This window comes from Molothrus ater, chromosome 6, assembly GCF_012460135.2.
Source record: "Molothrus ater isolate BHLD 08-10-18 breed brown headed cowbird chromosome 6, BPBGC_Mater_1.1, whole genome shotgun sequence".
NCBI lineage: Eukaryota > Metazoa > Chordata > Aves > Passeriformes > Icteridae > Molothrus > Molothrus ater.
In genome coordinates, this window is record NC_050483.2 from 57154667 (window position 1) to 57167860 (window position 13194).

General features: G+C 47.7%; 1 protein-coding gene across 2 annotated transcripts; it reads left to right on the forward strand.

Annotated features, from left to right (window-relative positions):
* The first annotated feature begins 679 nt into the window (after positions 1-679).
* SIX4 (SIX homeobox 4) lies at positions 680-11744 on the forward strand. 2 transcript variants are annotated; one of them, XM_036384997.2, is made up of 4 exons: positions 680-899; positions 990-1543; positions 2864-3552; positions 5985-11744. In XM_036384997.2, exons 1-4 carry the CDS (start codon positions 714-716, stop codon positions 6779-6781), a joined length of 2226 nt encoding a protein of 741 aa, XP_036240890.1. In that variant the 5' UTR covers positions 680-713; the 3' UTR covers positions 6782-11744. The 2 variants fall into 2 exon arrangements, with proteins under 2 accessions (XP_036240890.1, XP_036240889.1); XM_036384996.2 differs by having other exon boundaries at positions 680-1543.
* Positions 11745-13194: the final 1450 nt, after the last annotated feature.

The window sequence follows — 13194 nt, forward strand, 5'->3', positions numbered from 1 at the left end:
CTACTCCTCCTTTCGGGGAGTCGCAGACAGCGATAAAGCCACCCCCGAGCCCCTTTTCTCCAGACGAAACAGCCCCAGCTCCCTCAAGCTCTCCCCATAGCACTAGTGCTCCAGACCCTTCCCAGCTCCGCTACCCTTCTCTGGACTAGCTCCAGCACTTCAATGACTTTCTTGAAGTGAGGGGCCCAGAAGCGGATACAGCAAAACTCCCTCACCCCCAGTAACGACAGCAGACAGCACCGTGAGCGTTTTAACCCTTTCCCTTCCAGGGAAAGCCGCAGGTGACGGAGCCGCCGCTCCCCGGGGGCTCCAGGTGGGGATGGGAAGGGGGGGGGGGACCGGAGAGAGGAGCGCGGCCGCTTGATTGACGGTTGCCATGGAGACGCTGTAGCCCCCGCCCTCCCGGCGCGGCACAGCCAATGGACGGGCGCGGCCGGGGCAGAGGTGGGCGGGGCCACATAGTCTTGCGGCGGGTGCGGGAGTCGCGGCGGGGGGAGCGGCGGAGCGCGGCCGGGATACAGCAGCGATCCCGGATGGTCACCGCGGGGCCGGGGGAAACCTGATCGGCTAGAGCAGGAGGAGGAGAGAGATAGGAAGGGGGGAGAGGAGGAGAAGGGAACGTGGTGGGGGGGGGGAGGGAGGAAGGGGGAAAAAAAAGAGCACACAAGAAAAAAAAAAGAAAAGAAAAAAAAAAAAGGAAAACAAACCGAAACATGTCTTCAGCCTCCCCCGCCACGGACGACATCGTGATCGCGGTAGAGATCAAGGAGGAAAATGTGATGGAAATGCTCTCCGAAGCCCCCGACGGGCCCGCGCCGCCGCCCCCTCCCGCCGCTGCCCAGTTCCCCATGGAGCATGCAGGCTCCGCTGCCGCCGGCGAGGAGGGAGCCGCGGAACAGGTACTGCTCCATACGGAACTCCTGGCCAGGAATCACCACGCTGCCTCCTCTCCCTCCTCTTCATCTTCTTCCTCCTCCTCCTCCTCGCAGACCCCCTTGGCTTTCTCCCCGGACCACGTCGCCTGCGTGTGCGAGGCGCTGCAGCAAGGTGGGAACCTGGACCGCCTGGCCAGGTTCCTGTGGTCTTTGCCCCCGAGCGATCTGCTACGTGGCAACGAGAGCCTGATGAAAGCCCGGGCGCTGGTGGCTTTTCACCAGGGCATCTACGCCGAGCTCTACAGCATCCTGGAGAGCCACAACTTCGACTCCTCCAACCACCCGCTGCTGCAGGAGCTCTGGTACAAAGCTCGCTACACCGAGGCGGAGCGAGCCCGGGGCAGACCCTTGGGGGCGGTGGACAAGTACAGGTTGCGGAGGAAATACCCCCTGCCCAGGACCATCTGGGACGGCGAGGAGACGGTCTACTGCTTCAAGGAGAAGTCCCGCAACGCGCTGAAGGAGCTCTACAAGCAGAACCGATACCCTTCGCCCGCCGAGAAGCGCAACCTGGCCAAGATCACCGGGCTGTCCCTCACCCAGGTCAGCAACTGGTTCAAGAACCGCAGGCAGCGGGACCGCAACCCTTCCGAGACCCAGTCCAAAAGGTGAGGGAAAACTTTTCCTCCCCGCCCCCTCTCCCGCCTGCCTTTCCCTCTCCCGGCTCTTTCTTCCCTTGCAAACATGGCGCTTACCTTCGGTGCGCCTCGTCCTCCCCTCCTTCCTCCTCCCCGCTCCCTCGTTCCCAACACACCCACCCGGCCCGGGCGTGCGAGGCGGCGCGGGGAAACTTCCCGGACCCGCCGCCCCGCGCTCCCGGGGGAGCTCCCGGCACGGGGGAGCCGCTCCCGGCACGGCGGAGCCGCGGAGCGGACTCCCGGGAGGGGACGGGACGGGGGTGTTCGTTCCCCCCGCTCCTTGTTTTTATTCAATTGTCGCGCCTGACAGAGTTAATCATTGACGGCCGCAGGACGCGCGGGGTCCCGGCGCTCCCTCTGTTTTGAAACCTGACTCGGGAGCGGGCCGGGCTCGGGTTTCAGCGGGGGAGCGGGGCCGGTTCCCGGAGCTCCCGGGAGCGGCCCCGGCCCCGCTCCGCCCGCGGCTCGGGCTCGGCTCCCCCCGCCCCGCGGCGGGGGCGCGGGCAGGTGGAGGTGACCTCCCCGCTCCCGCCTTCCTCCGGGAAGGGACGGGAAAGGGGGGAGAAAGCGCGGGGAGGAGGGGGGAGGAAGGGAGCGGGGAGAGAAGGAGGGAAAGCGGCCGGCGGAGGGGGCCCCAAGGCATTTCTCAACCAAGGGCGCGATTGTGCCGCCGCGGCCCCTCTCCGCGGGACACATCAAAGGGCGAGGGGGGAGGGAGGGGAGAGCGACCGAAAAATGCAGCCGAGGGCGGACCAGTCAGCGAAAAAACCCGGCGCAGCCCCGGGCGGAGGCACAAAGGCCGCCCCCCATCTCTCCGTCCCTCCCCCCGGCACGGCCGGAGGTGCCTCCGCCGGCACCGGGGCAGCGCGGGCCGGGGTCTCCCCCGGGCCCGGGGCGCCAGGCTGAGCCCGGAGGGTCCGGCGGCGCTCCCCGGCCCTGCCTCACCTCCCAGCGCTTTGCCAAATGGCCGCGGCCGGTCTTACACGTGTGGGCACCCCGGCCCAGGCAGCCCCCTTCGGTCGCCGGGGTGGAGGAATTTATTTACAACTCCATAACCCAGTCTGTAAAGTTTCTCCTTTGACGAGTGTTTGGTTTGATGTGTTCTATTCTAAGAAACCTCCTTCCCTTGGCTTAAATATTCATTTAAAGTGCTTCGTAAAGACAAAACACAGAAAAAAATTTGTTTGTGGAAACTCTCACATACTTGTATTAAAGCAAGAAGTCCCCCTTGGTGCAGAGATCCTGCTACGCCGTGGTAATGCAATGTCATCTCTCCATCTTTTCCCGTAGCGAGTCAGATGGCAACCCTAGCACAGAAGATGAATCCAGTAAGGGGCGGGAGGATTTATCTCCCCATCCGCTCTCCAGCTCATCCGACGGCGTTACCAGCCTCAGCCTTCCCGGCCACATGGAGCCTGTCTACATGCAGCAGCTTGGAAACACTAAAATAGCCTTGAGCTCGTCCGGTGTCTTGTTGAATGGGAACCTCATGCCTGCCAGTACCTCTCCTGTCTTCCTCAATGGTAGCTCGTTTCTTCAGGGACCCAACAGTGTCATACTCAATGGACTCAGCGTGGGCACTTCGCAGACTGTTACCTTAAATTCACCCAAAACTGCGGCGAGCGTCGTGAGCAACGGGGTGTCCATCACTGACATACTGTCCTCATCGTCCTCAGAAGATGTTAAAGACTTCAAACTCCTTCAGGCCTCGGTCCCCAATGCCACAGCAGCCTTCAGCCCTAGCAACATCCCAGTCACTTTCCCAGGATTGATACCGAGCTCAGAGGTGAAAAGGGAAGGCGTAGAAACTGCTGCTTCCCAGGATGGAGGCTCCGTAGTTACTTTTACTGCTCCTGTCCAAATAAACCAGTATGGCATTGTCCAGATCCCCAATTCAGGAACAAATGGTCAGCTGCTGAACGGAAGCATTGGTTTTTCTTCTCTGCAGCTGCCTCCAGTTTCTGTGGCAGCTTCACAAGGTAAAAGCTTTGCCTCTTGCAGTAAGAGGTACGAGAAAAAGTTGGCATCAGGCACATTTAGCATTTTAGAAGCTGTGATCCTTTTCTTCCAAGGTATCAACATAGTATTTCAGCCATGACCACGCACAGAGCATCAAATAATACTGTTTGCCTTCCTTTATAGTGGGTTATGCTCCTGGGCAGACTCTTAGATGAAGCTGAGCTCCTCTGTTAAGAGCATGGAAGGAGGTCTGGTAATTTACACCCCTTTCATCTCGTGCTGTTCACAGAAGTCTGTGATAGGAGCTTTCACAAATATCTGTAAATTTTACATGTTTCAGTAATTCAAAATATTACCCATTTGCCACTGAATTCTTTTAATGAGAAGGTTCATAAAAATGAAAATTATGGCAGCTGGAAATTGTTACCCTTCTTGTTCTTGTGGTGGTTGTTTTGATTTTTTGTTTTCTTAACAAAAGCATTTCACAAAAATACATTTTGAATTATTGTAGACACAACAAGACCGAGCAGTTGCTTGTACATTTTCTGTTCCATAATTAAGAAAGATTAAACTTGAGGGAAACAATAGAAGTAAGCACTAGCTCGTAGATATAAAATGTGAGGCTCTTTGGATAAAACTGCCCTCAGTCCAAGGGAAATATGTCATCACAGGTTCTTGTGCCAAGTGTGCAGGCTCCTCCCCAAGTTTGCTTTAGAGTTGGTCTTAGCATACCATAGTCTGAATCTTGCAGCTGGCCAGGAAGAATCCCAGGGAGCATAAACCTTGTTCTGGGTCCCTTTTTTGAAGCAGATCAGTTAAAAAGCACAGTTGAACGTCTTTGGTACTCATTGGCCACTTTATTTATTTGATTATGAAAATCATTAAACTGGAATGATTCTGGTTTCAGGAGCTGTGAATACTACAATGAAAGTATGTACTTCTTTGAATTTAATGTGTATAGGGAGTGAACTGTTCTTGCTGAAACATAGGGAGAAACACTAAAGCTGTGCAACCACATTTCAAATGGGTGCACAATTATCACAATTATAAGGTCCTAAAATGTGGCACTCAGAGGCACTGGAAGTTATTGGCACATAGTTTAAGCAAGATTAAAGAGAGAAGACATTTAGTTTGAATGCCACCTTTAATTACTAAAGCCACTTAATCCACATGCTCCAAGGCATGAACTAACAGCCTGCAAAGGTGAGAAATAAAGTTCTGTCCTTTTAAGTATTGTAGAACTATTGTATTTGAAAGTACTAAGATTCATAATGGGCTCTTCTCTGACCATTTTTCCCATGGTTAAAAGTACTGATTGCCCACTGGAGAGTGATCCACCATATCTTTGGTGCAGAGAAAAGTTCTGGTTGTCTTGGATGGATAGCTGGCTGCCTAGTCCAAGTGAAGCATGCTGCAGGCTATTTCAAGTAAGCCAGTAAATAATACTGACAGGTAACTTCAAGTTACCTGGCTTTGTTATTCTAGTTTACCCATATGTATAACATCTTCCAAAAAATCATAAAATCATAATTGATTAACTGAAATTAATAGGGAACTAAAATATTCCCCATGTGAGAAATTCATCTTCAGTGCTGTTCTAAAACATTCAGCTGTGTCCAACTGTAATCTCTTATAATTAAACTGCTTTTGAGAAAGAGAGGTGTTCCAAGTGCGACTCAGTCCCAAGAGCCAGTATTTCTTATTTTAGGAATTACCATAATGACAAGTGACATGCCAAGTCCAGTGAAAACAACTTCAGGTCATCTCTGGCCACCTCTCCTTGCTTTGGCTCACTACAACATCACACGAGCAGTGCCATGGCTCTCAGCAAGGGCAGGCAGTGCTGGGTGACTTTTCACAGCATGGTGGATGTGGTAGGATTAGGATTTTAGAAAAACACAAAAAAGCAAGGTGAAAGGGAATAGAGCTGAGTGCTTGAGGATTATTACCTAGTTAGACCAATAGAAATTACCGGTTTTTCGTGTTTTCTGTGAGGGTTGGCTCGGGCAGGTTCTCCCCAGCAGCAGTGGATTTCATGTGACGTGTCTCCAGTTCCCACACACAAGCTGTAGTCTGTCACTGAACTATCTTTAATGGCTTTTCATGCTTCTATTCTTAGATGGAAATTGAGTGGTGGCAACTAGTGAAGGCCAAAGCACATTCATTTTAGTCACATGGCTGGGGACTGTTTGCTCCTTAATGAGAGTCTGAAAGATACCTAATCGAATATAGCAGAAACTTCTTTTTTTTTAAACTTTCTAGAAGCAACTTCTATTAACAGCATTGATTTCTTTACACCAAGTTTTCTCTCACCTGCTACAAAAATTGCTTTGCAGTGTTACATGAAATATTAGTGTATGTGTATACTGCAAAGGTAGAAAAAGACCAGGACTGCATAACCCTCTGCCAGCTGTAATTTCTGTTTTCTTTTCTTTTGCTTCCCTTTCCCTAGGTAATGTTTCAGCAAACCCTAGCACATCTGATGGAGGAACTTTTACGACTGAATCTTCAACCGTGCAGCAAGGAAAGGTTTTCTTCAGCCCCCTCACTCCGAGTGCAGTGGTTTATACAGTTCCCAACTCGGGCCAGGCTGTAGGATCTGTCAAGCAAGAAGGACTGGAAAGAAGCCTGGTGTTTTCTCAGTTGATGCCAGTCAGTCAGAACACACAACTGAACGTCAACATGTCTTCTGAAAATATATCCAGTGCAGGGCTCCAGTCCCTGGCCTCCTCCTTAGTGAATGTAACGCCCTCACACAATTTTTCCCTCACTCCACCAACTCTTTTAAATGCTGCAGAACTGAGCTCTGGTATCTCGGAGAGCCAGGCCATGTCTTCACCCGTGACCAGTACCTCTACAGTGATATCTATCAGCAACACTAACTATGCAACCCTCCAGAACTGTCCCCTCATCACCAGTCAGGATCTGTTGTCCATTTCCACAGCACAGCCCGTGCTTGGAGAAATAGTTTCAACCAGTGGAGACCGTGTCAGCCACCCCCCTGCACAAGTGCACCAGGATTTTGGCAGAGAGCACAGGTTGGTTCTGCAAGCTGTACCTGATGTCAAAGAGAATTTCTTGCCTAATTCTGAGAGTAAGTCAACTGGCAATTTAATGATGCTGGATTCCAAATCTAAGTATGTTATGAGCAACATGGTTGACACGGTATGTGAAGAACTGGAAACGGACAAAAAAGAACTTGCCAAACTGCAGACAGTTCAGATGGATGAAGTTATGCAAGACTTGTAGCTTCTTTCTTTTCTTGCTTTCTGTTTTAATAGATAAGTCTCCTGTTGAGGCCCTAACAAACACCTGGTGGGGTGTTTGTGGGTTTTTTTTGTTTGGTGTTTTTTTTTTCATTTTAAGAAACCAGAAGAACATTTAAGTGGTCTGAATCAATGTACAGAGGAATCTCCAGCAATGGAATTAGGTTGCCACACTTGGTTTGCATGCAGTATTCTCTTTTAAACAGGTTAAAGGAGAAAGGAAATGGCCAGGGCAAGTACTGAGGAATGGGTACAGGTTTGGCTACCAGATACTACCCTGAAAATTTAACTAGACTCTCCATAGTACAACATACTCTTAACAGTAAGTATACACTCCTAGCTTCAGATGGAAAAAAAAAAATCTCACTCCAAAATGGTAGAAACAATGCAGACTTTTTATTTTCTGTTTACTTCCAGTCCATGGGCATTGAGAGATTTCTTAGGAACTCTAGACGATACCTCTCTGGCTACTTTTATGTTGTTTGAGGTTAAGAAACAAAACAAAATCATAATATTGTTACTGGTATGTTTGCTTATTTTCCATCAGACTTGCATTTAAACCAAAAGTCTCACATCAATCATGTACAGGTTTCTAAATGCTACAGCTAGCATTTTGTCAGTGCACCAGAAAAGGCATCATTTGAAACTCTAATTATGCAATTCAGAAGCTTTCTATCCAGTATGAATGTAAATATTGTTTCAGTTCTTATAAAGGAGACTTTTTTTAATTAGTACAATGGATTTTATTTATGGTTTATGTTCCCTTTCACTTTAGACACAATGCATTGAAAAGGAAAACATTTTCTGGCTGTTTAATTTATTTTATTGTTTGAGCAGGAAGTAAGCGTAGTTATTTCTGACAAGGTTTTACTTTTTTGTAGGTTTTTTCAAGCAATAGACTGTAAAAGTAAAATGTTAATCACACTGAAACTAGAAAATTAATTCCCAGTCTCACAAACCCAGGAGGTCACTGTTTCTACCCCCTCTGTCTTTGTGTTCAGGGCTTTTTTTTTTGTTTGTTTGTTTTGTTAGTAATTTGCGATTTAGTTGAACCCTTTTGTGTATTTTTTACAGAATTCCACGTGCCTTTCTTCCTAGTGGCCTTATCTTTGTTACTAAAGCACAGTGGCAGGAGGAATAAAAACACTGATTTGCAAATATCCGTCCTCAGGGCCAAATCCTGATGCCTTACTTCTGCAAGTGGACCCCTCTGACTTGGGTGCCCCTGCTTGCACGAGTAAGAAGAGGTTTGAGAGTCTTCTGGACATGGTGGGTGACATTTCCTGGCAGTGCAGAGAGCCAAGGATGGGTCCTTCTGCCCCACATCAGCAGGACAGGAGGGGTCCACGGAGGGTGCCAAGGGGAAGCTCTTGGCTCTGTGAGATGAGCAGGAAAGGTTGGATGGGCAGGCCAAGGAAGGGAACCCTGTGGTCATAAATTGGCCAAACTGCCCATGTGGGACAGCTTCAGCTGCTGGTGGAGCAAGGCCCCCATCCAGGAGTGCAGTTGAGTGTGTATTTATGAATATCCTCCAGGAGAAGCAGCCTGGGGGCTGTGGTGGGAACTGCAGCAGCCGTGGTCCCTGCCTGGCTGGGGATGGGTGTCCACACCTTTCTCCCTGGAGCAGGTGGAACAGATCTTAACCTTTCCTCCTATTTTTGTAGCATGGAAAAGCACATCCTTATAGCTTTAAAATAATAATGAGAATTCAGATGTACAAAAGTGACATGCTGTTAATCCTGGTGGGTTTGGTTTTGTTGTATTTTATCCTGATGTGAATATATACAGTTACTAAAGCATGTGTTCATCCTCATCAGGGGCCTCCTCCAAAGCCCTTGGAAGGCTATGGGAAATGTTTTCAGAAGCTTCTGTGGGCTCTGAAGCAGGCTCAGGACAGAACAAGATCACTTGTAAAGGACAAAAACAAATGGAAAGGAAAGATAATTGAGGTTGCATATCCCAGTGTGTTTGTCTTGGTTTTAGCTGGTTCCATGGAAAGCTTTTGGGGAATGAAGGTTTTTCTGTGCACCATGAGCACGGCTGCATTCTCGTTGTGGTTTTGCACTATATTGCCTATTTTGCAAGTTTTTCTGTGGAACCTTGAGGCTGAGCTCTGTCAGTGAGTGCTGGAGCCCGTGCTGTGAGCCAGGGCTGCAGGGAAAAGGGCAGGAAAAGGGGAGGAGGAGTGTGCAAGGGGAGCACTTGCAGCTGTATGGAGTCACCGACGCTCTGCAGGCAGGAGCAGCCCATCAGCAGTTGGCTGTCCCCACGTGCTCCCAGGCAAGCAGGGTGTTTGAGGCAAGTGCTTTAAAGCAGAGATTATCACAAGCAGGACATGGAGCTGTATGTTCCCCTGGCACAACTTTCCCTGACGTTCCCAGAGCTCCGCGTGAGCAGGGAACCGGATAGTCCAGAGTTCTCCTAACCACTCTGCTTGTTTATCTGTTTGCTGGGCCCCAGCATGAGCAGTCTGTTTCCCACCTCTTCTTCACCCATGTAACTAAGATGGTGATGACAGTAGCTGTATATGCTTTGCATGAAATCATTCAGCCATTTGGAAAATTAGAAATACCCCATATCGCTGTCATTTTAATGGAGAACGTGTACTTGGCTCTGGAGGAGTTGATGGTGGATTAACATTTGGTCTGTGAAGCTCAGACTATATTTGGAGGCAAGCTAGGGAATATTTCAGAGCAGTTGTTGGTGTGATCATCTCTCATAATTGAAGAGACTGTGGTGTTACAACAGTACCTGTTACTTTATTTTTAATTTTTCTTTCTTTGCATTCGTTGTGTTACTGAGGCTCTGAGTTCCATGGCTTTGCAGCACAGTTGATGTGAAAAACTGTGTATGTTGTTACAGTGGCACGTTTCTTGGAGTGTCTGGTACTTCTAATAGGAGACTTCCCACTCTTCAGTGAGAGGATGTACATAAAAGCAGTGTTTTGGGACAAAGTGAGATTAATCTATTCTAGTCTTCCAGATATCGAGTAACTTCCTATTATCTTTTACTCTTTCTTTCTTTCTCCTATTGAAAATAAGTGTCATTCCCTCCAGATAACATAGTTATAACCTCATGTTTTCTGCAGGTACATATGCACAATATAAAGACTCATTGCACGGTACAGTGTGTTTAAAATAGAAATTTAAATAAGTAGTTTTATTCCTTACAAGGGTAAGTTTTTATTTTGTGGCCCTCAGGCAGGCAGGCTCACTGCTCTCAATAGACAGTACTCAAAGCCCAAAAAAGTGTCCAGGGCCAGATCTTTGGCTGCTGTATATAAGGCATTGCTCCACTGACTCCCAAACCAAGGATTTTTACATGGTGTTTAGGGGATTTGGATGCTGATCTCCCACACGTGGGAGAGCAGTGAGTATCCAAGCCCCACAGACAGCCCTTATATCACATTCTGTTGTTTAAATGGAAGGTATGTCTACCTGGCATACACATTCCTTCTCTTCCCTCCCTCTCTGTTGTGGATGAGAGTAAAGGATCATTTCAACTTCACATATGTTTGTAACTTCTAAGTCCACTGGAAATCTTACAGAAAACATTGCCAAATTCTACTGCTTTACTAGTCCCAGACTCAGCTTTGAAAAATATGCCTAAGGAAATTCTTACAAAGCATGATGTTAAAAACCCCTCTCTTCTTTTCTACTTTTGATTAAAGCTGCTTCTGTTTCACCCAGAGTTTTGCAGAAAACCAGAAACACAATGAATTGAATGCTCTGCGTGGACTCTTTGCAGCCTTATCCCTGTGGTCTTACCTGCAAGGACATTTCAGCAATATAAATCACAGACATCCACTGGCCAGGTCCTCAGCTGGGCTAAACTAGCACATTTCCATTGACTTTAATGTCCTTTTTTGCCAGCTGGGAATATGGTCCATTCATTTCACTGGTGTTAGGTCAGGGATGGATTTGGCCCAGTACACAGTGGCAGCACAGACCAGAGCACAAGGCTGACACTTGGGTAGAACCAAACAGTCACAGTTTATCAAAGCATATACCTCTTCCCATTTACTGCTTTCCCCTACCTGTGGATTCAGGAAGACTCATTCAGAAAGTGGCTTCACCCAGAGGTGAGGCTGGAACTGTCATTACTGCTCTCAGTCTGAGACTGATGACAATAATGGACAGGTTCTGACTTCAAATCATGTAAAACCACCTCAGTAATGATTTTCAGTTAAACAAATCAGGGTGGAATTTGGCCCTGTGTGCACAGGAGCTTTTCATGTACATAGATTTCCACTGTCTGTGCACTTTCCTTAGCAAGGGCAGATGAACAAGAGGGTGCATCCCTCCAGTATCATGTGAGATATGTGTGCAGGGCTCTGGGGACATGAACTGCCCAGTGCTTGTGGTCAAGAAGAATGTCAAATCATCCAAAAGAATAGTAATTTTATAATTCTGAAAACAAAAATAATGGTATTTTTAAAAGCAAGGATGCCTGAAGTCTTCCTGTATCTCCTAGCAGTTATTATCTTGAAGGATATTTTATACCTTAGTTGTATGTTTCATATAATTTAAAACTTGCTTCTTAAATTTCTGAACTCAAGGAGGGGGTGAATCTTCTGGCTTTCAGGATTCTCATTCAGAGGATGTTTGTTCTTTTGCTGCATGTACTGTTTGTCCAGAACTAACCAGTTATTTCTCCTATATGGGTTTTATTGTGCCTTACAGCAAATATTAAATTTAAGCGGAATGTACGTGTTAGAGGAGGGAATAATCAAGAACTTTACTGCACTGTTAGGTGATGCTGCCCCAGAGTGTATCATCAAACATATCTGTGCTTAATTACCCAACCAAAGAGATCTAAAGTATGTATGTTTGTTGTACTGTAATAGGGGTTTGTGCCTGGACAATTAAGTGTTTTATTTGTATTCTGAGATGATGTGAACTTATTTTTCTAAACACTATACTGAATAAACTTTATATTTATACACATCTTGTGTAAATATTTCTGTTTGGATGTCATGTGAGGGCTTTGAATTTGGAAAAGCAGCCTGAAGTAGAAACTTGACTTCTAATGACTCATCATGAAAGGTGATGGCAACTAGGAGTGCCTGTGCTTGCCAGAGGTTTGATCTGCACCCTATTTAAGCAAGAATGAGACTTTCTGTTGACTTGAGGGGGTTTTGTTGGAATTCTAAAATACTAAACTAAAAAACATAAATCTTATACCTCATATTGAACCTATTTGTGTCTCAAACCGAATTTGTACTGTAATTAGTTAGATATTATTAAAGTCTACTTCCACCTGCTAGTTAGGACTAGTCAGTATTTACTTGTGGTTCCCATGACACTGGCATGCTTTCTGTGTCAGGGGCTTTTTTTGGGTAGGTGTACTCCTATTTGCTAAATTCCTGTTTGTTGAATTTTTCTTTAAAACGTTTCATATAGTGTCAGACTTGGTTTTGGCAGCCTTTTGAGAACAGCTTGAAATGTTATGTTCCCCTGATTATTAAAGGATTTAAACACATTACCATATTACTTCAGATCTGCGTTCCAAGTGCCAGCATTGCCTGGTTACCAGTTTGATGCCAAAATGAACAACAATAAATCCGAAGAGACTGATCTGTGCAGGTGAAATTGTTTCCCTCACTGAAGCTATATACATTAGAGATAATTAACAGCCTGTACATGCCAGCAGCAATACACCCTTCCATCCCTTTAAAATGTGTTTAGGCCACCGGAAGCAAGGTGAGGTCTGGGAGTTGGTTCTTTTTTTTTTTAATAGATACAGTTAAAGACATGAAATTTGTGATTTTGTTACTCACTAAGACATTACCTTGGTGGTTTAAGACATGGCCTTGGTGGTTTAAGACCTGACCTTGTTTTTCACCATTCCTCCACCTTTCCCAGGGATCGCAGCCGCGCAGCTCCGCTGGCCAAGCGCAGGGAGTCCCCTCCCAGCCCGGGGAGCATCTCCCTCTTTTCTCCAGGCTGATCCGACTCTGCAGCTGCCCAAGTAAATAATCCAGTTACCCTGGAGCAGCCCTAAGCCGGAGCCAATTGCCTCGTTGCCCAATTCCTGTTTCCTTCCCAGAAGCGGGCGCTTGGCTCAGTCGTGTTTGCGGCGCTCCCTTTGCCCGAGCAAAACCGGGATGGGATTTTCCTGCCTGCAGAGAACAAATCCCAAACTGATCCCCGAGCAGCAGCTCTGTCCCAGCTTTGCTTGCAGCAGGAGCTGGGGATTTAAAGGCATCCTCCGACCTGGCTGGGAGCAGCTTCTGCCTCACCATGCAGGCAGGGAAGGCGCTCCAGGAGCATCGCTGCCAGCCCATGGCCCGGGCAGGGATTTGTGGCTGTGCAGCCCCTGCAGGGGCTCTGGATGAAGCGCAGGGCTTTGGGAACAAGGAGGAGAAGAGGAAGGTCTCGGCAGCAGCGTATGCAA

Bases quoted from the DNA above. Each gene is read 5' to 3' on its own strand.
- SIX4 (XM_036384996.2), top strand. From the start codon at position 714: ATGTCTTCAGCCTCCCCCGCCACGGACGACATCGTGATCGCGGTAGAG. The intron at 1,544-2,863 runs GTGAGGGAAAAC...CTTTTCCCGTAG, and splicing joins TCCGAGACCCAGTCCAAAAG to CGAGTCAGATGGCAACCCTA. The intron at 3,553-5,984 runs GTAAAAGCTTTG...CCCTTTCCCTAG, and splicing joins TTCTGTGGCAGCTTCACAAG to GTAATGTTTCAGCAAACCCT.